Consider the following 25,189-nt stretch of genomic DNA (forward strand, 5'->3'; position numbering starts at 1 on the left):
GTAGGATGACATGTCTATCTTTTTAGAGGTTTGTTTGCAAACCTTCTATTATTAGTGATGAGTGTTGAGGTTCATGGATGAGAGCGGTTACAAATTAGTATCCAGGTTTGTGGAGAGAGTATGTGAGGGTAGAAAAAGTTTAGTGGGTCATGATATGAACTTGAAGAGAGTTTTTTATTAGTTGTTGGTAGAAAATTTGTAGGTAAATGGGTTTATATATTAGTTTATGTGACATGAGAACAAATCTCTTAAAGGTTCATCTATTATTAGTGCTCTTAGTGATATCGTGCCAATACATTAAAAAGCAACCTCCTTAAGCTCACATTCCGGTTCAAGGCTTTTGGCTACAAGATTCGCATTGCCTTAGTGCCTTAGTGGTGGTATTGCGCCAATTCATTAGTGTCTTTGATTAGCTCCAACCACCTCCTTCGACAAATGACGATAAGGCTCTTTTGCGTGAGAATATACTTTAGGAACTTATGCTCGGTGAAAATTTTACAACACTTGTTGGATTTCGCACAGTTAATCCAACGTTTGCTTATTATTTCGAGTTCAACTTACTTTGAAACATGCCACTAATCAAGATTTATAGGCTTATGAGTAGGGATGGCAGTGGATCGGAGACCCGACCCAGACCCTGAGGGTCGGACCCTAATGGGTCGGGTATGGGTCTCATTTTTCAGACCCAATGGGTATGGGTCGGGTATGGGGCTTAAGAAAATATTTCGGGTTCGGGTCCGGGTCTAAGTTATGAGACTCATACCCGACCCTCGGACCCTTTATTAAAAATATAGTCACAACTTCTCTGAATTCATACTGATAGACTGTAGAAACCAAAGCAACTAAAGTCTCTTTCTCTTCCTTCATCCCATAAAGTAATAAAACACAACCAAACTCTTCTGACAATACCACCACTGACACAAAACCACCACCACAGCACTGATGCGCCACTGACAACTATCTCTCTAATAGGCGGCGACCGACAACCACTATTAACGGCAGCCAGCGACGGTCAGATGGAGACGGCTATCAAGTATGTTATTGATTTTAGGGTTCCGAGTTTGATTCTTTCACATATATTTGGAAGTAAAATTAATTTAAGTCTTATTTGTCTTTCTTAATCTCTTTGGTATGTATATTGGATTTGGTAGTGTACAATAGAGATTAATAAACTCATAATGTTAAAGCAGTATGAATTTTTTTTAATATTATAGACCGCATAGATGTTAATCCTGCTATTAAAGTGGCTGAAACTCGGACCCACGGGTAGGCCCAGACCCGACCCTTACCCATAGGGTCTGGGTATGGATCCTCAAATTTTAGACCCTTACGAGTCTGGGTCGGGTACGGGTCCAAAGGGAAAATCTCGGGTCCGGGTCCGGGTCTAGATGGACCCTACCCATTGTCATCCCTACTTATGAGTTATGACATCAAAATTGGGAATGTCTTACGAGTTACGAGTTAGATCAACTTTTAACACGTCTATATATTAACTTTGATTATACAACTAATTAAAGATAATATCTATGTAAGAATATAAAAACAGACAAGAAGGCAAATTATAAAATTTAGCTTGTCTTAATCGTACAGCAAACCGACTTACATGGTTAATAGGTCAGTCAATGGGTCTAACAAGGCGGGTATTCCAGACCACAGGTTCACCAGACGGTCGCAGAGTTGCTCTGATATCACTTGTAAGTTTGTAACACCCCGGTCCACGCCTAGGGTCGGGAGCGGTCACTCACAGAGTCATAGAGTCACGGTCATCTCATATTCCGACATCTAATATACAAGGGTAGATTTGACCAAAAAAAATATACAAGGGTAGTTTGGTCATTGCAAAGGAAAATCCCGTGGGTATGTCGAATTTTTCCGTTCAATCTTCATTGATTCCCCTCCCTCCCTCCCTCATTTTTCCCCAAATTGATTTGATTTCCCCCACTCCCAATTCCACCATAACCTAAAAATATTCATCAAAAGTCGTCATCACTTTACCCTCTACATTACTTCTTCAATTTCATCGCACAATTAATTTTCCCCTTTGTGAGTATTAATCCGCAACTTTGCATTTTCAATTTCAGTTTTAGGGTTTAATTTGGTTGCTTATTAGAAGTTTTGATTTTGTTTGATTTTAATCTTAATTTTATCAAATGCAGGGTTTTTGAGGATTTAATTAGCAGTTTTGGACTAGATTTAAGGTAACACGATGTCTATCGCCCTAGTAATTTTTAATAATTGGTTGAGGGTGTTTGATTATGTTGCTAATTGGTTGTTAATTGCCTTTAATGTCGCTGTTTAGGTAAATAAAATGCGATTTTACAATAAGTTTATTGTAAAACCGCCTTACAAGAGACCTTTTCATTTGATTATGGTGGTAAATTGGGATGGTTGTTGCTCCGTATTATTCACTCGTACTACTCCCTCTGTCCCAGTGAATAGTTTACATTTGCTTTATTTTGGGAGGGGAAATAAAGCAAATGTAAGCTATTGACTGAGACGGAGGGAGTATATATTAGTAGGGAAGGCATAATGTCACTCCGAAATTAGTAATGCCACTCATGTGTGTGAGACGGTGAATAGTAACATACCTTAGACTTAGCTTGTATTGTTATGGCATTAACAAAAAGTGTAGTGGCATCATCGTTTCCCTATTAGTAGGTTGAATATTTTGCATTGTTGGGATTCGAGCATGTGACCTATTGGCCATTGTACATCCGTCTTAACCACTAGGCTATGACCTCTTCGGTAAAAGGGCTGGAAAATTTGGAGTGTCAGTTTGTTGATGAAATACTCTTTCCGTCCCAATAATTTGTTACCCTTTTTTTTTCTTCTTCTGTGAGAGGTGTTTTAATAAAAGGTTAACAAATGTTGAGACGGAGGGAGTATTATTTTTGGGCTGGTAAAGTAATAGGTGGTGTTCAATCATTACCTGTGAATTGGGAACATCGCTTAGTTGTTCTATATGGGTGTAATAGGACTATAGGAGTGAAGGTGGGTTACCTTGTTACCTGGCCGGAACGGTCCTTTATGAGTATAAATGTATAATCACTGATTTAAGGCATTACGAGACGAGTGTATGATTTTATTACTTTAAGAAATATATTTGATAATTGGATTTTCGATAATTCAATCTGAGTCGTAAGTTCAGATATATTATGTTTAGAGTGTGTTTGTGGCTCAGTACTTCAGTATCGTATTCTAATTATCGCATCCGCTGTCCTTGGCATGATTGAGTAGCTTGTAGTTCTATTCAAGTGTTGAGCAGATCTTTGAAGGGAGAAGGTTTTTTGTGGTCTTATATGAGCACATTATGACTGTTCTACCTACTTATTTTCAGACAAAAAATGGCGCTACGCCAGAAAGCAGGGGGAATGGCATTGCCATCACTCATGAAACTTCTCCGACAAAACAACATCCCAAAGCCGCTTCAAACTCCTGCACCTTTACCTTCCCTCCGGCGCACTTTCTCCCTCTACGACCAAATCAATCTCATCGACAATATTCCCGAAGACCAACTCCGCTTCCAAGAGTATGCGCATTTCTCATCAATCCATCTTTATGATCTTACGTATTCTTCTTCCTTCCTTTTGCTGATTGTGATCACAATTTCAATTAGGACGGACATTTAATCCGTGCTAGTTTTTGTTTTGATGAATTAGGTTTGATGATTCGGGGTTTAAAGTGAATGGGGTCAAATATGAGGGAAGCTTGCTCTGTGTTGGCAATTTGCTTATGTCGTGGAAACCAAAGAACTTTTCTGAAATTACTCCTGAAAGGTAATTTTTGTTTTTATGCTGAAAGTATATCAGGACGATATTTGATTGTTATTTTTCATTCATTTCCTTGCAATCGTTGTTTTGTTGGTTGAAGTGTATAGAAATTAAGCAGAAGGCTTAGGATAAGTGGTATTTTTATTCCATGTACTTGTGTTATCAGTTTAGCTGTATTTTTATACTTGCCATGCTCAAGGTGGGTGGGGTGCTCTCTTGTGGTTGGAATGTTTAGATCATGAAAAAGCGCCACCTTTTATATGAAGAGAAATGATTGCTAATTATCTGTGTGGATTTTGGGAGGGAGCTTTTGCTGTGTTGGGAATTTCTATTGGCTTGGAGAAACGAATTCAAAATTGCTGTCACAATTAAGTTTTTAGGCTTTATATCAGCCTTTGAGTCTTGAGGAATGCATATTCACTTTGCATTAAGAGTTATTCACTATAGGGGTTGTATCTGAATGTTTCATCACTAGTACGGTTTGAGGGTGTTATGAGTGACAAGTTCAGAATTAAGGCGCTCTATTCTTTGTTGTGTATCATGTAATGGGGTTGTCAGAGTTAGTGACCCCTGAGACAGTAAGTTACATGTCTGAAGAGAATGTGGCGCATTTGAATGCTGGTGATCATAGGGTGGTAGATTTTCCGGTGTCCTTTCTTTCTTATGAACCTGGTGTCGTATATGTTCTGGTTACAATGTTTATGCACTTGAGAGCATGTGGGGATGGCTGCGGTATGTCTATTTTTGTAGCGTTACATCCCTACACAAGTATGTGGTGCAGGGTTGCAGCGTTTATGTAGCAGTCGCCCTCTTGTATTTGGACGGTTGGACCCAGTTCAGACTGTTAAGTTGTACTATGCCATTTTAGCAACCCGCATATAATTCCGTATTTATCCAGAGTCTAGTATCTGCAGTATCATACTATCATCATAAAGTGGACTAGGACATGAAGCCATAAGTCATGGAATAATATAATATTGGTCCATATTTTCAGTTTCCATGCTAAAATTTTATCGGCTGTTGCAAGATACATGTTGCTTATAATATCACGGCATGATGTTCAGAAAGTTGACATATACATGATTTGTTGATGCAGCTTGTCCATTTTTCAAATTTTGCGGCCCATACCAGGTGAGTAGTTGTTATATTAATGATTCTCTTTCTTTTGCTGGATTCCTTTTACATAGCAATTTGTTCGGCAAACAATGTTGTTGGTAGCAAGTTATAAAGTAGTTTTGTAAGGAAAATTAAAAGAGTGATCTTATTTTAAGGTCATTACTTTTAATTTTTCCTTATTTTAATTAAAATAGGAATCTATCTGTACATACGCAAATGTTGGCTTATAGGAGAAAATGGGCGAGAGAAGAGAAAGTAGTATCTCACTTAGCTTCTAATGTTATGTAATTTATTACAGAAATATTGATTCTTGGATGTGGAAAGCACATTGAACCAGTGCCTGCAGAGCTCCGGAATTATATTCGGTCAACAGGGATGAAATTGGAAGCAGTTGATTCGGTATCTCTACTTACTCCAATTGCTTTAGTGTTTGTATTCTTTGTTACCTAACTACGAATTACTTTCCTAGTTTCCTTCAGTATCTGACTTTTAGTGAATGATTGTTTGTGGAGTCGTGGTGAGTTTATGTGAATTTCTAAACTGATGGTGTGAGAAGTTTGAGAAAGGAGAACCATATGCGAAGAGAAGCTGTTAAGAAAAATATAACATTTTGATGATGTTTGCTCAAAATTTTTATCTATTCCTATTTAGAGTAGACTCTTGGAACATGTACTAACAGTAGCACTTTTCACTTGCTCAGTCATTGTTGCTTGGTTCCTTTTACTTCCCAACTTTGTGATAGAACTGGATTTAGCATCATTTTGGAATAAATTCAAGACAACTTCCTTGTTCGCTTATGGTTTTTTCTTTCTTTCCTATGTCGACCAAGTTCTCAGTTTTAGTGGCATCTTCAATTGGGCTTATGATAAGGATTAAGTGTATATTGTAAAGCCATCAGTTTTATGAACATATTTACTTTTGCTGTTTCTATGTGCAAACTTAATTCCGCTCTTATATTCACAGACAATTTATTCTGATGGCTCCTAGTAAGAAAAGACTTTGGTCACTATGGCATAAGAAGCCCACCATTCATAACTATTTCTACTCATCGAAATGGGTACTACTTAAATTTATTAGGTTTGAGAAAAAGTTTCATAAGGTTTAGTTGTCGTGCTGCTCCGTTAGAAGTTTCTCTGGTTTTCAAATTGCAGTATTTTTCACGCATTAGATTTGGGGCCTGTTCATATTTGCCATGTAGTTTTCAGGTTACTATAGATGATATTCTTCCTATCAAACTCCTCACAGTTTGCCTGCAAGTGTGCGACTTGGCTCCGGCCGATATGTGCAAACTCTTTGATATGCAATAGTTGGTCTTTCTAGAGAAAATAATGTGGCAGTCTCATATGGAGATAGCTTCTTGTGAAGCTACTTTGGTTCCATTGCCTTGTGATTAATCGTCTAAAAACATGTCTTGCTTTGCTTCTTTTGTTTCAGCGAAATGCTGCCTCAACATACAATATTTTGAACGAGGAAGGTAGAATTGTGGCTGCAGCTCTACTACCATATGGCGTTTCTTCCTAATCACCGGTGTCTGACATGAGCCCCTCGTTCAACGAGACTTTCAAGTTATTTTATCAAGTTATCTTCATAATCACTAATCATTAAGGAAGACCGAGGATAGTCTTACCAAGTTTTTAGTTTTGGTGGTTATATGTTTGTATCTGTTACGCAAGGGCGGAAATTTACTGTACCCTGCAAATCATTGTTGAATAAAGTATGTTATTAGCTACTCCGTATTTTGTACTCCTACATAAAATAGTGTTTCAACTCGTGAAGTTCACGGTTTTGTATATAGTTTGCATCTGTTTTACTTAATCAACATGTTTCAAAGCCGGTGGTGTATCATGTCAACGAAAATCACAGTGGCAGTAGTCGGGAAGAGAAGTTTTCAAAAGCTTCTAATGTAAATGTGAAGGGTGCGATGAGTTTGGGTGGGCTGAGAGCCTGAGTAGACTTGTTAAAGTTGAGCCGAGATCCGAGGTAGTCTTGCTTTATGAAACTTGATCGTAATTTAACACGACCCAAGCTCCACCTAAAGTTTGTCGGAATGTAATTGACTCGACTAAAACCATCAAAATGGAACATGACACGATATGAAATAACTTGAAGAAACGGGAAATGATCCAAAATAAAAATCTCATAAATATTATCTTCATCTAATTTATCAAACTTAGTAGCAATAAATCCCGTCTTAAATGAGAATTTGTGGTGTACTAATCTGAACACTACTACCCTATGTACCCTATATGGACGGTTCATACTGAAAATGACCTATCATATACTCTATAACAATCCAAAGAATTGAAATTGATCCCAAATAGCTAACTACTAAACTCAGTGAAACTTGCTCAACTCGTGCATGAAGAGACTTACCCGAATTTGAGCCGCGAGCTGAAATTAGGCCCTTTTTTTTTTAGTGAAACTGCCTGAATTTAACTTAACTGAACTTAATAGAGCTAAACTGAACTGAATTGAAGTAAAAGTTGATTTGTGAAGAGAAGAGCTAAGCTGAACTAAACTAAACTGAACTGAATGAAGTTGAAATTAAGTTCAAAAGAACAAAGTCTAACTCTTATTTCACTTCAATTCAATTCAATTCAATTCAATTCAATTCAGTTCAGTTCAGTTCAGTTCAGTTCAGTTCAGTTCAACTCGATTCAGTTTAGCTCTTTTCAACTGAAAATACAGAACCTAAAATAACCCGTCCCTAAAAATTCAACTAGTCCAAATTTTTAAAAATACAAAATTACCCGACCAGATTGACCCGTTTGTCCGATACTAATATAATTTCATCAAACTTTCCTAGGAAGTTCCCTCTTGTTCACCTTGTCCCCTTCCCTAAACCTCCTCCTTCTCAAAATCACACTATATTTCCCTTATTATGTCTCTCTAACCCCTAAATTCATTAAATCAAACTAAACCTTCAACAACAATGGAGGACGCAGACGGAGGTCTAAGTTTCGATTTCGAAGGCGGTCTCGACATCGCTCCCACCATTCCTACAGCATCTAACCCCGTCCTCCAACCCGAACAACACACCTCCGCCGCCGCCACCACCGCTGCCAACGCCAATAACCATGCCGCCGCAGCGCCGCAGTATGACGCCGGAAACCGCCGGAGTTTCCGACAAACGGTGTGCCGGCATTGGTTACGAAGTTTGTGTATGAAAGGCGATTCGTGCGGCTTTCTTCATCAGTATGATAAAGCTCGTATGCCTATTTGTCGGTTTTTTCGATTGTATGGCGAATGTCGGGAACAGGATTGTGTTTATAAGCATACTAATGAAGATATCAAGGAGTGTAATATGTATGTTCAATTTTGTTGTTTTTGATTTAATTTTGCTTTTGTTGTTTTTAGGTTTTTGATCAGCTTATTCGGCGTATTTTGGATCGTAATTTGATGTTGTTTCTATGAATTGCTTGAAATTGTGGCGAATTGATTGGTAGTTAAGTGTGTGTATTCAGTATGGTGTAATTAGGGTTTTGAATTTTGATTTGTTTTTGTCAAGTTTGTTGCTTTGATCAGCTTGTTTGCCCTAATTGGATTGGAATTCGATGTTGTTTCTTTGGATAGCTCGAGATTTTGGCGAATTTGATTGATAGTGAAGTGTGCGTAAGTAGGTTTTGATTGGTTTGATCAGCTTGTTAGTTATTTGGATCGTAATTTGATGTTGTTTCATTGAATTGCTCGAAATTGTGGCAAATTGATTGGTAGTAAAGTATGTGTATTTAGTATGGTGTAATTAGGGTTTTGAATTTTGATTTGTTTTTGTCAAGTTTGTTGTTTTGATCAGCTTGTTTGCCGTAATTGGATTGGAATTTGATGTTGTTTCTTTGGATAGCTCGAGATTTTGGCGAATTTGAATGATAGTGAAGTGTGTATAAGTAGGTTTTGATTGGTTTGGTGGTGTTAGGTTTTTGAATTTGCTTAGTTTTTGTCAAGTTTGTTGCTTTGATCAGCCTGTTTTCCCTAGTTGAATTGGAATTCGATGATGTTTCTTTTAATTGCTCGAGATTTTGGCGAATTTGATTGCCAGTATAGTGAGATGTTGATTGTCTCAAAGGTGATTTAGTTTGGATTTCGGAAGGGAATAGTTTCGATTAGCAAAAGATAAATTTGTAGGTAGAGGGAAAAGACCGTCACTTTCCCTCTCAAGTGTGTCCTATTTACAATTTTGCTGTGGTTCCCATGATCCCATCTGCATTTGTGCTATCGGTCCCTCATTATCTTCCTTTTGAGACAATCTTCACCATGGTCATGCCAAATAACCTGGCCGTGAATTAGCGATCAGAATCAATGTTGACCACAAGGCCTTTATCTCCATCTCATAAGAATACTGTTGGACTGAGCCGTAGGGTCTGTACAGCTAAACAGGTGGTGAAGGAAGGGCAGATTGAGTACACACTACACAGTTGAATCTGGAGGGGTCTGGGCGTAAAGAGAGAAGGTATAGGCTTGACACAGAGCAAAGGGAATGTAAGGCTACATTGGGTAAGAGCGCACTAGAGGATGTGGGAGAGAAGAAGGCGGTGGCAAGTGGCAAACTTGGGTTGGGCAGGGCAAGGCCATAGGGGGTAGAAGAAAGCGCCTTGTTACATAAGATGCATGTACAATGGCTAGCTACTGTAATACATCAGCTTAGCTTAGCAGATAGGTCTTGCCTTGGAGTTGCACTCAAGAGTCAAGGTTGCTTCTTTTCTTGAGGGTTTTAGCAAATTGGGTAAGCGTATCGAGTTACTGCATGAATGAGGGAGTGCGTTAAAATCTCACCTGGTAGGATAAGTATCTGAATTATCTGATACTGATGTTACAAGAACATTACTGGGTTATTCCGTTTAAGAAACACCTAATCCCCATCCTAAGATGTCCTTTACTTCATTCCTACGGTCTGTATCCTAACTATACAAACGCTAACAGCTCCACCATCTCTATACTAATATTATTAATGCTAGGTCTACCAAAATATTTTGCCCTTGTATGTTGTTGAGCCTGGACAAGCCATTTATACATAAGCTGATTATGAAGTTATCTTTTGTCGGAAGAAACATATAATTGTGACCCTTTTTTTTCTATTGTTGTAATTTGTAAACATTATATGATCAGACAGGCGTTTCAGATTATGTTACTTCTACTAATCTTGACTGATAATTGTAGGTACAAATTGGGTTTTTGTCCAAATGGGCCAGACTGCCGTTACAGACATGCTAAACTGCCTGGACCTCCACCGCCTGTCGATGAAATCCTTCAGAAGATTCAGCAGCTCACTTCTTATAACTATGGTGGTCAAAATAGATTCTACCAACAGAGGAATACAAATTATTCTCAACAGTCAGAAAGACCGCAGTTCCAACAAGGTGACAACGCCGCAAACCAAGCTGTAGTCCCTAAACCATCTGCAACCGACCTCTCTAACATGCAGCAACAATCACAAGACCAGAAGCAGGTAGCCGGCCAGGCTCCAGCACAAAATCCTGCTGGTGATCCGTCAAATCCAACTAGCAGGACAGCTACTCCATTGCCTCAAGGGATAACTAGGTGTGTCCAGAGTCCTAAAGTTTTTTGTGAGGCATAACGTTTAGATTTTTGTACTATGTTTGATTTAAAGGGAGGTTTTTAATTGTATATGAGCTATATGATTGCCATTTAGAAGTCAATAATTATACTGGACTTTTGTGTGTATAATTTTCACAAATACTTATTATTGAACTGCAGTTAAAAATAAAAAGAACAATTACTCATTTCTGAATTACCTGGGATTTGATTTTATATTTTTGTTAATAATGACTATTGACATCGTTTGTACTAGGTTGCACTATCGCTTTTTCTGTTGGAAGTCAAGAGGACACTGTCAATAAAAATCTCTTAAATCAGTTTGTATGACTTTTTTGCTATAGAATAACTTCTATAAAAATGACACACTCATTTAAGGATGTGCTACTATTTGTAGTTCTCTGATGAATTGGAAACAAAATTAATTCTGTCTCCGTGTCATGTTACATTGGTACACGATGTGAGATTAACGTCATTGGTTTATACAATTGCAACAATTATAGTGTCTTTTTTTTGTCTAGAAAATTGTTTACTTGTTTTAAATGTTGTAGCCAGTGTCCTCAAAACCTATGCTGTTCTTTAGTGGTCACATTAGATAGAACTGAAGAAGAAAGCTATCAGCTGAAATCTTTGGAGTTGTTGCTAGATAGAAAAAACTTATCCAATAACCAAAAAAAAAGGGCCTCCCGTGTGAGGAGCTTAATGAGAGTTTTGGAAATAGGTGTCACTGAAAATTGCTGCTTTATTTTATCCTTTCTTTTCCTTCTGTGAAACCCTTATCAGGCCTTCCATTTTTTATTTGTACCTTTGACCTTTGGGTAATTTTAAATACGATTTCAGAAACCACGATTCAAACTGATATTTAGTAACCTGTGGACCACACTTTATCTGTGTCTCTCTGTGTACCTGCTTATCAACCATTGAAGTTTCCCTTGACTCCATATCTTAAAATCCCACAGACATGAATGAGGAATGTTATGTTTCTTCTAGTTAGTATTGGTGGAGGATCAAGAGTTATTTTATTTTGTATTGACCCCACAGAGTGATTGTGTGGAGATATGGAGCCGATGTTCATGGTTTGCCTTCAGGTTTAAGTGGTTTAGAAAATCTTGGCATATAGTTGTATATCATGAATTACGTGGTGGGGAGCTAGAATCAGTGAGACTGGCAGCAGAATTCTCCACCGTGGTTGCTTTTCCTGTATATCGTTGAAGGAGTTGCATTGAATAGTGTGGTAGTTAATGACTTTTCCAAGTGACCTGACCTCCTAAAAGATACTCTTTGTTTGCTATGATACAGTATTTTGTGTTGATTGGCTTAGAGACTGTGTTGTCTGGCACGGCCTTCTGTTTTTTTAGCTAGGTTGATGTAAGATAGTGTATGTGACACTGTGGCATTTCCCTCACTTTCATTGTTTCCCTGACTCGTGTTCAAATTAATCCATATCTATTGCTTGATCCTAACATTGACTTAGACGTGGAAAGGTTACTTAATCCTGACTTACAAGAGATAGACCTGACCTGAAGCTGTGATATGAATTTAGTTTCGCTGATGATGAAATATTCACTATTAACCTTTTCTAATAAGCTGAGAATGTCCTGGACACCAACTAACCTGACCTTAACGCGTGTTTGACCTGAATACCTGACCTGAGCCTGACACGAGTGGCTCAGTTTATGGTCTATACTGTAATCTCCGCTCACCAACTAACACTTAATTCAAGCAGAAGATACTGAGCAATATTGATTTCTTCAACTTTGATGGAAATAGATATTAGATCTGAGTTGAAGTATAAACAAATAACGAGTGTTTGAGATTTTTTTTTTTTTTTTTTTTTTTTTGTGATTAAATGATCTCAGTTGTGTAAGCCTGTAGGGCAGTGTAAAGTTACTACTTATGATCGTAAATTCTATGAATTTATTTTTCTTGAACGTTTACTTAAATTTGGGAGTCTTACAGAAAGTCTCTCCCTTTGAAGGGAAGTAAAGCTATGAACATCTCAACCCGCCTTTGCTGGAGCCTATTGGAAGCATTGGGATAATGCTACTGTATGTGTGTTTTTTCAATTACAATCTGTAAGCTTTTACAGGGCAAGGACTGAGGGTCTAGAATTTATTCGAATCAATTATGAATATGTTAGACATAAAATTAAAAGGTTGATCCCATGTTATGTTGCCTGGTATGTGGTTGATAATCAGTCACAAGTCACAACCATAGCTTTACTATTTTCACTAGTAGACTGATTCCGAACTTTCGTAACTGTGACTGTACTACTGATATTAAAGTTATCGACTGAAAGATATAGTTGCCATGTAGGCTATTTTTTGAAAGCTCTCTTGTCAGGATAATCATTATTTTATTTTGGACTGTTTTCCTTCAGCAACCACTAGGAGAAAAAGTGGGTTTCTATGATTGAATCAAAATCTCAGTCAGACTGAAGACCTCTTTCATCACGTTCTGCTTTTTTTTTTTCCTTTTCTCTAGCTGCACATTCCTCCTCAACCTACATATGGTGCTGTGAACCTGTGATTTGCAGATGTATATTAATCTAATGTGCTTATTCATTTGGTGCTTTGTAAACGCAGGTATTTTATTGTGAAGAGCTGCAATCGTGAAAATCTGGAGTTATCTGTTCAACAAGGTGTATGGGCTACTCAAAGGAGCAACGAAGCTAAACTTAATGAAGCATTTGATTCTGTTGAGCATGTAATTTTGATATTCTCGGTCAACCGTACTCGAAACTTTCAGGTGGGCCTACAAGTGTACTTTTTGTTCGTTGAGTTGTTGATAAGCGTGTTTAGTCTATTGAGCTCACACCCATGACATTAAATTATTGTCACGATCAGGGCTGTGCAAAGATGTCCTCTAAAATTGGTGAGAGTGCCACTGGTGGTAACTGGAAGCATGCACATGGGACTGCTCATTATGGAAGGAATTTCTCCGTTAAATGGTTGAAGGTATGTTAAGAAAAACCCTTTGAAACAAGTATCATTTGCACCATATTTACACACTGCATGTGTGAAGTGCCATCCATCTGTTTCGTTGGAAAACATCATGTCGGCGAATTAGTTTGTACAGTTTTCATGGACACACGTGACCAATGTGGGTTGAATTTCTCTGTTATGGAGCTAACTTCTGTTATATCGTAAGCGCCAACACATGAAAAATGTGGTTTAAATTCTCTTACTGTGGAGCTAACTTCTGTTACGTGATATTGCTGGATGCATTGTCAGTTGAATATGATTCTTTTTTTTACTAGTTTTTCTTTTTTCTTGGGTTATGCTGTATGATCTGAAATCTGAGCAAGTATGTTTTTTTTTAATTGCTCTGGTTTTATGAATGTAAGAAATGGGGAAGAGATGTTGGGAAGATGCTTGGAAAACCGTTGTCTGCTTCTGTGTATCCTTTCTGTTTATTAGGTTAAGTATACTATTTGATTTTGATCCCAGAATTTTACTAGTTTAGGTTTTCAAATCTTTCAGTTAGCTTTCTAATGGCAGATGTTAATCTACTATTGGAGAAGTAAATGTCTCCATAATGACTACCATGTTGGCCTTTTTTTATACTCTATAGTGTTTACCTTCATTTTTCCTGAATATTATTGCTAGACAGTTCTGTTTCAGGAGCTATTTAAGCTTATACAAGTTCCCCCCTTGTGCAGTTATGCGAGCTGTCGTTCAATAAAACTCGGCATCTGAGGAATCCGTACAATGAAAACTTGCCAGTAAAGGTATAGTATTTGAAGCTATTATATATTTTGAGCTGCTTCACCCCAATCAAAACTTGTCGTTTCTTTTGTTTGTAGTTATTACCCATGATGGTTTGAGAGCTTAATTGTGCATCTCTCGTAGTGTATATAGGCGTCACGTTTAGGGTGTCTTTTTTGTATATGGCCGTCACCCTCATCGTGTCTTTTGTAGATGGGCACTACTACCTCTATGGTATCTTTTGTACATGGGTGTAACCCCTCCGTGTCCCTTAATTAAATTATTATCTTTCTTATTAAAAAAATGGGTAGTACAATCGTCATGCTTCTAAATTGTTTTCGGTGTCTGATTGTTAACTTATGACTATTGTACACACTATTTGATAAATTTGCTTGTGTAATCTTCGGAGGGTTGATCACTAAGAGCATGTACAATAGCAAAAAAAAAGAAAAAAGGGGGAGGAATTTTTTTGCGTTCCATTTACACTCTTTCCTCGATGAGCAAAAACCAATTTACATTTGCAAATCACAGTAGCAAAACTCTCCTAGAAGCTGTTCATCTTTTTTTTAGGTCTCGCCACTTTCATATTTACATCTGAAAATAAATTTTCTCACACTTCCACTTTCAATGGAGAGCATGCTCTCCATTTCTCTTGAGGGAGAAATATGGAGAACTACTTTTCCATTTCTTCCATGGAGAGCATGTGAAAGCAAGCAATTGTGAGCAAAATACACTATTTTTTGCTCTCCAACAATGGGGAGCACCTTAGACAGCATTTGGAGCACCTCACCTTGAAGAGATCCTATTGTACATGCTCCAAAAGCTCACTTGTTTACCTTTGCACCTGACAATCATTTTATGGTTCTACCTCTTACGAAGCCTATACGATTTATGTATCTTATTACTTCCTTTGTTTCACAGTGTTTTCCCAGTTTGACTTTTGAGATCAGTTTTAAAAAAAAAATTATTATTCTCCATATAATACTGAAATACTATGTTACTCCGACACTTCACTTAACTGCCGTGTCGCGTGTCAGACACGTGTCGGTGTCCGACACTTCGACACTTCAATTTAGACCACAAAACAGGAAAATTCACCCCAAATAGCCGTGTCCGACACGCCGACACGTGTCGGTGTGTCTGAGTAACACAGCTGAAATACCTACATTGTAGTAAAAAAAATATTGCACAAAATTTTACTCTCAAAAAACATACAGTAATAGAACCAAAAATTATGGTCAACGACTTAATGTGTCAGACTATAGACTGCTTAAAGACGGGAAGAACATTGTGAAACAAAGGAAGTATTTTTTGTAAGCATCACCATCATTTTTTACGTGTGTGTTACACTTGCATCTATTTGAATTTCGAGAAAAATCTGTTGCATGCATTATCCTGTTCAATTAAGAATAAAGAACTATTAATGTGCTTGACATGGTTGTCTACAGTAGAAGCTAATATGCCTTCTTATTATTTCTATTTGATGTTGCAGATAAGTAGAGATTGCCAGGAGCTTGAACCTTCTGTTGGTGAGCAGTTGGCGTCCTTGCTTTATACCGAACCAGACAACGAACTTATGGTAAGTCTGCAATTTGATTGCCAGTTCTTTTGTAGGAAAAATCATTATCTTCATTTGATAATGGAAAAAATTCATGGGGAACACGGCCCGAATTCCGTGAAATTTGGTAGGTTAAGCTAGGATCAAGAGTAAAATAACAATGTAACTTTGGCCCAGAAAGAGGAAAGAACAGAAATAGGTTGCCCTCCAACCCAAGATAAGGTGGGATAAGCTCAACCCAAAAATAAAACACATTCTTGCAAGTTGCAACAAAATTCAACTGTAAAGAAACCGAAAAACATAAAAAATAAAGCAAAATGATTCTGAACTGGTTCCACTTCTTTTTATTGTGAAGTAGTGGTCGCTCAGTGCAATTATCAACGTAAATTTCATTTTGGGTCAACGTAATTTACATTTTGGGTCAACATAATTTACATCTAACCGATCTAATTCGAAGAAGGAACTGTGTCTGTAAGTCTGTTGAATAGTACTTTTTGTCTCTCATTCTCTCCTTTGATACTTACTTTTTTTTTAGTTTTAGGTATCCTTTATATTTCTCTCTTTTTATCTTTGTCAATTCTCAATTTCTCGTAGAACATTATTCAGTGAACTGAGATTTTTTGGTGGTGGCTAAACTCTAAAGACTAATATGGTTCATCTATCAGAGTAGTAATATATGAGGAAGTATTCCGGTGGAACAATTTCTTGTGTTAGGCGCAAGTTGTTTTTTTGCCTTATGAAGTAGTTCATTGGACTTGTTTGATCATAAAATTTCTATTTTTGTACTATGTAAGGTTATTAGATCTGTACTATGCATGAGCCTTCAATCTTCTTAAAATATGTTCAATTTGTCAGGAAATTCTAGTTGCTGCTGAAGCCAAACGTGAGGAGGAAAAGGCGAAAGGAGTGAACATGGAAAACGGTGCTGAAAATCCGGACATAGTGCCATTTGAAGACAATGAAGAAGAGGAAGAGGAGGAAGAAAGTGACGAGGAAGACGAGAGCTTTGGTCAAGCACCTGGACTTGCATTTCAAGGCAGGGGAAGGGGTAGGGGAATGATGTGGCCCCCAAATTTCCCTATGGGTCGAGGTATGAGGCCCATGCCTAGGATGGGCGGCTTTCCCGCTGGTATGGTAGGCCTTGATGGCTTTGCATATGGGCCCGGGCCAGGGCCTGATGCCTTCCCTATGCCCGATCCATTCGGTATGGCTCCTCGCCCTTTCATGCCATACGGTCCACGATTCCCTGGCGACTTCGCGGGTCCCGGACCCGGTATGATGTTTCATGGGCGACCTCAGCCAGGAGGTGTCGGCCCTGGGGGTGGGTTTGGGATGATGGGACCCGGGCGTGCTCCTTTTATGCAAGGAATGGGTGGTAGAGGCGGGCGACCAATGGGCATGGCTCCGATGTTTCCTCCCCAGCCTGGCCCACCACAAGGTGGTCCCAATAGACCCCCGAAGAGAGATCAACGAGGACCTAATAATGACTGGGGTGAGCCATACGGAACAGGGCCAGAGCCAGGGAAGGCCCAAGATGACCTGCAACATCAAACTATCAAGAGCCAAACCGATGATAAATATAGTTCTAGAAAGCATCCAGGAAACGATGACAGTGAAAGCGAGGATGAGGCTCCAAGGAGGTCAAGGCATGGCGAGGGAAAGAAGAAACGTCGAGATGTGGAAGGAGATGTCAATAGCTCAGACCAGTGATAGTCGTCGAGCTTACATTGATTAAAACTTGTACTTTTATGTACCAAGTAATGATATTCAGTGCTAGGAAATTATAGAATTGGTTAAATGGCTCATGAAATTAGATTGGTTTTGTAAAATGTTTATTAATTGCCATGTTCTAGAGAAATAGTTGAAAATTGATATACAATGTAGAATACAAGAACAGTGTTACGAAGAGTCTACAGTTTTACACCAGGAATTAACTGATATTGGACAACATTTTTTAAAACTAGTTTTAGACCCGTGCATCAAAAAGCACGGGCTGTTTTTAAATATTATGGTGATTTTTTTTCGATTTTAAATATTTTTATTTTTATCAATATAAGTACGTATTTTTTTTTTTATTACCATAGTGATTTTTTCGATGTTAAAATAAATCATCATAATGATTTAATCAGTATAATTATTATGGTAATTTTAATTTCGATTTTTATGTTGGTTCATTTCTTAGTTATTAAATTTACTTAGTTAATGATGCACTAAAAATTAGTGAAGTAAGAAATTAATTGATCAAAATTTATGTAAGAGCAAATGCAATGATAGGTTTTTGCCTCGAGTTTGTCAATAAGAACTTTAGAAATAAAGTTCTTCCCATTGGAGGTAGCATTGGGTTTGTTAAAATAAAAACTTGGTTTTTTTTAAGAACCAAGTTCTTTGATAGTTTCAAGAAAGTAAAATATTAATTTAGAGATGAAAAAATTAATAGTTAGTCATAATTAAGAACTTAGCAAAAGTTCTTCCATTGCAAGATAAAGTTCTTAAACTTAGTAATTGACAAAAAAATAACTTGGCAAAGGAAGAACTTTATTTAAAGTTCTTCCATTGCTCTTGCTCTAAGTGATAATATAACCGTGGTGGGGTCAAAAGTCTTTTTATCTCCTTAATTTAAGCGGTCAGTCAGAAGTCTTACAAAACTTGGCTTTTATATAATTTCATAAAATCTCACTCTAGACGGACACTGTCCGTTTAAAGTTGTAGACGGGTCAAATATGTCGCCATTTTCATAATAAGACAAACAATAAGTGGATGGTGGGGGTTGTCTTATTATGAAAGTGGTGACATATTTGACCCGTCTACATCTTTAAACGGATATACCCGTCTACAATGAGACCAATTAAATTTCATAAAATTTAGACTCTTGTTGAATGCATGTTTCATTACCGGTCTGCAAATATACTCGTATTTTGTTTTCGTGGAAGAACGATTTAAAGTCGACACAGTTTAAAGAACACCCAGATAGAAATTAAACAAGACTTTTATTGTGCTATCGTTGCTTCTATTTTTATTTTAATATACAAGAAATTATGTTTGTATATAAAAATGGTAATTGTTTTTGTTAAGTTAATGATGTGTCATGAGGAATGGAGCAGAAGATGAAATACCAAATGGAACAGAGAATCCGCTCTCATTGAATACATCCCTTCAATTCTCACGAAATGTGTAACATGCGGGCTTAAACATCGACTGAAAACTGTAATTAATTTAAAATCTTTAATTTCATAAACCCTAACTTATGTGCAAAACAACAACAACAACAACAACAGAGCCTTAATCCCAAAATGATTTGGGGTCGGCTGACATGAATCATCCTTTAGAACCGTCCATAGGTATAATGGAAAATAAAAGAAGGAGCGAAAATGTAATGGAGAGTCAAGGTAAACATGGACCGAAAATTATAACTTAGTTCAAAATCTCTAATTTCATTAACTATGACTTGGGCGATACTGCGAAAAACCATTTTTCTTAGGAAGAATTGACAACAATAATCCCACCTTTAAACTTTCTTCTTAGAATAATCCCACCTATCATTAATTTCAATATAATCCCACCTTTACCCCATGTCTTCTCAAAACAATCCATATGAAATTATGACCTCTTATATCAGGTCAATTCCTTATTCAGTTCCATCTTCTTCAAGTATACTCCACTGCACAACTAACTCATCGCCTTCAATTCTTTTAGCAATGATAGGAAATGACCCGCCTCCATCTATGGACTCTATTTTCCTTACATTTCACAATGAATGAACTCTATGAGCACATTTAAAGGAAATACCAGGATATAATAAGATTGAAGCACATACAGTGTATCCCGCCGGTCACATCTCCGTCTATGGTGATATGAGCTGGAAATTAATCCCTCATACTTGGTAATTAGAATTTTATTCTAAAATTACCTCCCTAAATCATCCTTCACTACAACTAACTCATCGTCTTCACACCTCCATAATCACCATTACACCATGCCCATATCTGATTGATTCCGTCATTCGAAAGCATTTAGTTTCAACAAATCACATTTACTCGTTTGACTCAACTCGGATGTTCGTCGAATCGACTCAGTCCACTGAAACTCCATCATTCTCATACCGTTCCTCCTCTACAATTCCTCTTTTTAGTGTCTCTCCTCACCTTCTCAATTAATTCCCAATTTTGTCATTTTTCTTTATTCTCTCAAGATCATCAAAACGAAGTACCAACTTTCCTCCTACAATCCTCAATATATGTTTCAAAGACTCCTCACTGAAATCCTCAATTCTTGTACTAAATACTTCTCAACTTTAGCATATAAATCTCATAGTTCTATTTTAATTAATTCAATTACATTTATTAAACTAATCATCTCATAATCGAGAGTATAAAACGACCTACAAATGTTGTTCACCATACTACCACCCAACAAATTTAAAGATTTTGATTTCCTCCCAAATATTGTGGATATCAGTAAAGGTGACTTAGAGCATCCGCAAAGGTGGAAATCGAGCTCCCCATATACACTCTCTTTCCTCATATGGGGCTCCTCATTGTTGTACCAAGCTCCCCAACATTTGGGGCTCCACTGTTTTTAGGGGAGGTCCCCAAAAAAAGTAAGGCAATTTGTGTTACTTTTGGGGAGGTTCCCAAATTTTTGTGTGTGAATTGGTGAACCCCATTGTTGTATAGATGTAGTTATATATGAAATGGGGAGGCTAAATGGAAAAGTTAGTTGAAAATGAGGTGAACGAATAAGAAAAGAAAAGAGAAAATATGGGGAGCCTCACCTTTACGGATGCTCAATATCCAAAATTCCAAATACGGTGATTTTTCTAGTGTTGAAAAATGACGCCGGCGGCGGCGGTGGTAAATGGACTAAAACGGGGTAAGTGTGGCAGTGTTAAAAGAGAGAGGTGGGTGAAGCAGGGGAAGAGTTAATATCTGGGAAATAACAATGGTGGTGAGTTAACCGTAAATGCTAGAACATTAAGGTAAAAAGACGACTAATAGAAAAAGCAACCGGTTCAATAGGTAACAAGTTATATGGTTTATTTGAAGAAGATAGGGTATATAGGTGGGATTATTATGAGATTAACAAAAGGTGGGATTGTTATAGGAAGAAATGTAAAAGGTGGAATTGTTCTTGTCAATTCTTCCTTTTTCTTATTCGAAACTAAAGTTGTTCAAAAATTTGCCCAACCAAATTAAACCAGACCGAAATATTACCGGTCCGGTCTTCAGGTCATACTATTTTAGTCGACCGATCTTCAAGTTTATCCGATTCTGTCTCGGACCGGTGAAACCCCCTTTTTGAAACTATACCAATAGTTTACCAAATTTAAAAGACAAGATCACACCTTATTTTAACCTGAGAATATTTTGGTTCAACCCAGTTGCCACTCTTCGTCGACGCACCAAGACATCCTTTCAAAATCTCCAACTTCTTGTAAGTTATTCTTTCAATCAAAAATCCCCAATTCTTAACCCTAGAATTTTACATGTGTGAATCTCTGTTATTATTACTTCATTGTTAATGATCTTATCAAGTTTTTCGTTCAACCTAAAATCCTAATTTCATAAACCCTAATTTACATGCTTTAATTTTGTGCAGTTAATTCTGCTATTAACTCTTGTTAGTTGCTTTATTTGTTATTTGTGTTTGATTTAGACAATTATTTGCTAAATTTGCTAAATAAGAGGTAAATTTGAAGGTAAAGAAATTTACTAGGGTATTGGATAGTTTTACTGCTGCAAAACTGTTAATTAAAGCTGTAAATTTTATAATGAAGTATGCGATTCGTAGTTTCTATGGATGGAGTTGGGAGTGAGGTAGTGAAGTGGTAGAGGTTTTCGCGGAGAAAATGATTGAGGAAATAATGAAGTCAAGATCAAGTTTATGTAGCACAAATGGTATTTCATTTTTTTAGAGATATGAAGGAGCGGAGAGCGAGAAATAGGAAGTGATAAAGAAGATTAGATGACGACTATGTTTCTTTATGTTTATTGATGAGTGATCTTTGATATTGTGGTAGTTGATCGGATGAAAGGCGTAAAAACAAGTATGAGGGTAGGAAATGAACCATTTCATTGACACTATCTTGCAAGGTTCAAATTTCTATAGTTACTGCGCACCGATTCCACATATTATGATTCCGCGACTTTTAATAAGTTAAAAATCCACGCAGATCTCTCAATCCCAAGTGTGACTTACTTATAAAGGGTAAGCTGATAACAGTTTTTTTTTTTTGGGTCGGGTTTTCGGGGTGTTTTGGAGCACGCGAGACTCGTAAACTAAAGTCTGTATTAGATTTTTTTTCTAGTTTGTTTTTGGGTGTGTTTGGACAGCATTTGAGGAGAAAGAGGAGAGGGAATGAGCAAGGAAGTTTTACCTTGGAGAGGAGCACAGATAATGTGTGACTATGACTGCTGTTTTTCTGTAAATGTTTTGAGCAATATATAACAAAAAAAAGTGAGTAAAATCTAGATAATCAATAGTGGGAACTCTCGGCACAATTTTACTTTGGAACAACAAAACAACACAACGAAATATGGAGTACCACTCAATGAAATCAAATTCTGAAACAACCCTAGTTTATTTTTGCTGGAACCGTTTATTTGATGCTGATCTTCCTAGAATAGTAGAATGTCAGTGGGTTATTGTCTTTGAGCTACATCCCAATCCCCCATCCAATTGCTAATCTTAAATGGAGATATTTTGTTTTTTGGTTAATTAGCAGATCCATTTTTTTTCGAATGGTAGAATTTTTGCAACTTCGTTGAAAGGGTTCATAATTTGTTTGAACACCACAAGGGCCTTGTCCCAGTTCTTAGTTTTGTATCAGCTGCTGATTTTGTGGTGAACTTGTTTCTTAAGAGCTTCCAGGATATGCTAAGTCACCACTACTGACAGTTCCACCACCACAATTCGATCAATGCTAAATTTGTCAATATTTTATGCTCCTGAATGTTTTAGTAATCTAATTTGCGACTGAAATCCATATCCCCTTAAAAACACTTTTTATAGAAATGTAGGAGTTGGCAAATTCTGTGAAACTGGTGATGTGATGGATAATGTAACTGCCATTCTTCTTTCATTGTTTTGGAGTTAACGTCCTTTCTGTTAGTAACATATTGGAAACTACATTTCTGATCCTTAATAATGCTTACTTTGTCACTGATTTTTCAGTTAGAAGATGCCTAAGGTGAGGACAAATCGGGTTAAATACCCGGAAGGATGGGAATTGATTGATCCTACACTTCAGGAACTAGAGTCTAAGATGAGAGAAGGTTTGCTTAAATACTTACCTTAGTTGATTGAATCTCCTCGTCTTTTTCATTTTTAGTACAAATTGGTTTTTTGTCAAACAATTGGTCCTTACATTATATGTACACATTTTTTTTTTCTGACAGCTCAAATGGACTCTCATGATGGGAAGAGAAAGTGTGAAACTCTATGGCCCATTTTCAAAATAGCTCATCAGAAGAGTCGATATATTTATGACCTCTATTATAGAAGAAATGAAATTTCGAAAGAGCTATATGAATTTTGCTTGGATCAAGGATATGCTGATAGAAACTTGATAGCTAAGTGGAAGAAGGTGCGCTTCTTAAACTCTTTTAGTACTGTTGTCTAATAGAAGGCTTATTGGTGGTTGTTAGACCTATTTGTATGGCACAATTGACACGTTCTCGCCCACCCCCATTTGCTGTTTAGAAGTGGCAATTTTTAGCAATATTTGCTTTAGTCTAGACCAACCGTTACTCTCAAATAGGTAGTTGATTCTCAAGTCTCCCCCAAGTCCTTGGATACTTGAACTTTCCTAAGCATTTGGCGATACTTGAGAATCAACCACGCATACTTGAGAATCAACTATTACTGTGTAATAGAAAAAAGTTAAAACAACAACAACAACAACAACAACAACAACAACAACAACAACAACAACAACAACAACATTACCCCAGTGCCTCAATGACTCCCGCAAATTGCGGGGTAAGGGAGGGTCGGATGTACGCAGCCTTACCCTTGTGTTAGAAACACAAAGAGGTTATTTCCGAATGACCCAAGATGAAAATTGCGTCGAGAACTGCATCGAAGGACTGCTACTTCACAAGAGAAAGAAGCATAGTCACTTTAGTGAGCCATTTTGCTTTACTCCATCATAATCCAGAACCAAAGAGTAATGAGTCTTTGGCTCCATTGGAAATTGGATATAGAAAAAAGTTAAAAGTTATGAAAAAAGTTGAAAGTTATGAATTAATCCTAAATGTATAGATAGTAGATACAATATATCACCTTGTCATGTTTGATTTTTAAAACAACAATTTTCACATCACTTCAAAAAAGAACGAAGTACCCTTTTAAAGTTATCATCGTTTGATCACTAAAGTCAAATGGGATAATATGGAGTAGGTTGTATCATGTATGCATGGTTTTATCTTTTAAAATATCTGTGGTGACATTGAAAAACGATAAGTTACCGAGGCTTTGGAGTTTAAGCATGTTGGTCGCATTTTGAAGTGACTTAGATTGGGCCACGCGTCTAACTGAGTTTTAATACTATAGACTGAGGGAGTATATTTACGTTTAAGAACGTCCCAATGAGTCTGACTCTCATATAAGAATTTGTATATGGATGATCCTGAAATTTGTCTTTCTTTGTATGAGGTGCAGCCAGGATATGAACGTCTTTGCTGCTTGAGGTGCATACAACCACGAGATCATAACTTTGGCACAACTTGTGTGTGCCGAGTGCCAAAGCATCTCAGAGAAGAGAAGGTTGTGGAATGTGTTCACTGTGGATGTCATGGTTGTGCTAGCGGGGATTAATCTACTGAGTCATCTGATATATGGTTAGCATTATGTGACTTATGTCAACATCCGTCTTGTTGTATGATGCAAAACTTCCCTCTCATTTGGAGACAGTTGTAGTCGCTCTTCCGATGTATAACTCGTGGCCTGTATGCAAATTTTAATTAAAAGACCGGTTAATTTCTTACTTTGGCTGATGATTTCTGCCTTAAACTATTTTATTGGCAACTTTTTAGAATGGAAAATTTAATTTTTAATGATTTTCTGAAAAACAACACAATTACTCCGTAAATAAAAAAGCAGGGCTTCTCTCGGTACACGTGTGATCGGCTTTTTTTACGGACGAATATCATGACTTGCGTTGTAAACTTGTAATCAAGAATAAAAGCTAAAACTAGGCTTCTATTGATTGATAACAAGCTCAGAACCGGAAGCATCACATGGCGTGTGGACAGGGTCCTGTGTTTTAGTTTAGTTATTGTTTTACCGAGTTACCTACATGAATGCTCGAGTAAGGCCGTTGTACGACTACACAAAAAATACGCAGTATTAAGTAAAACTGCCTTAAAAGTGACCAATAACAAAAATAACCAAGCTAGATCAAACAATAATCTCACACTCATTACGAAACCAACTGATTCGAGTTGGTTATTGTCGACTGTGTCGTCATATTTTGGCATACACCGAGCTAA

At 37.3% G+C, this 25,189-nt stretch overlaps 3 protein-coding genes across 3 annotated transcripts; all 3 read left to right on the forward strand.

The window, feature by feature from the left end:
• Positions 1-1,850: 1,850 nt before the first annotated feature.
• On the forward strand, positions 1,851-6,676 carry LOC141596277 (uncharacterized). Its single transcript, XM_074416380.1, has 7 exons — positions 1,851-2,043; positions 2,157-2,198; positions 3,338-3,529; positions 3,660-3,776; positions 4,867-4,901; positions 5,185-5,285; positions 6,321-6,676. Exons 3-7 carry the CDS (start codon positions 3,345-3,347, stop codon positions 6,405-6,407), a joined length of 525 nt encoding a protein of 174 aa, XP_074272481.1. The 5' UTR covers positions 1,851-2,043; positions 2,157-2,198; positions 3,338-3,344; the 3' UTR covers positions 6,408-6,676.
• Positions 6,677-7,680: 1,004 nt separating this feature from the next.
• On the forward strand, positions 7,681-17,607 carry LOC141596278 (30-kDa cleavage and polyadenylation specificity factor 30). The gene is made up of 7 exons (XM_074416381.1): positions 7,681-8,192; positions 10,041-10,421; positions 13,022-13,184; positions 13,283-13,393; positions 14,098-14,166; positions 15,636-15,722; positions 16,557-17,607. The coding sequence occupies exons 1-7, from the start codon at positions 7,819-7,821 to the stop codon at positions 17,409-17,411; spliced, it is 2,040 nt and encodes a 679-aa protein (XP_074272482.1). The 5' UTR covers positions 7,681-7,818; the 3' UTR covers positions 17,412-17,607.
• A 3,425-nt stretch (positions 17,608-21,032) lies between these two features.
• On the forward strand, positions 21,033-24,684 carry LOC141596279 (protein BUD31 homolog 2). Its single transcript, XM_074416382.1, has 4 exons — positions 21,033-21,131; positions 22,872-22,972; positions 23,096-23,283; positions 24,360-24,684. The coding sequence occupies exons 2-4, from the start codon at positions 22,879-22,881 to the stop codon at positions 24,513-24,515; spliced, it is 438 nt and encodes a 145-aa protein (XP_074272483.1). The 5' UTR covers positions 21,033-21,131; positions 22,872-22,878; the 3' UTR covers positions 24,516-24,684.
• Positions 24,685-25,189: the final 505 nt, after the last annotated feature.

Source organism: Silene latifolia, chromosome 8 (genome assembly GCF_048544455.1).
Source record: "Silene latifolia isolate original U9 population chromosome 8, ASM4854445v1, whole genome shotgun sequence".
Classification (NCBI taxonomy): Eukaryota; Viridiplantae; Streptophyta; class Magnoliopsida; order Caryophyllales; family Caryophyllaceae; genus Silene; species Silene latifolia.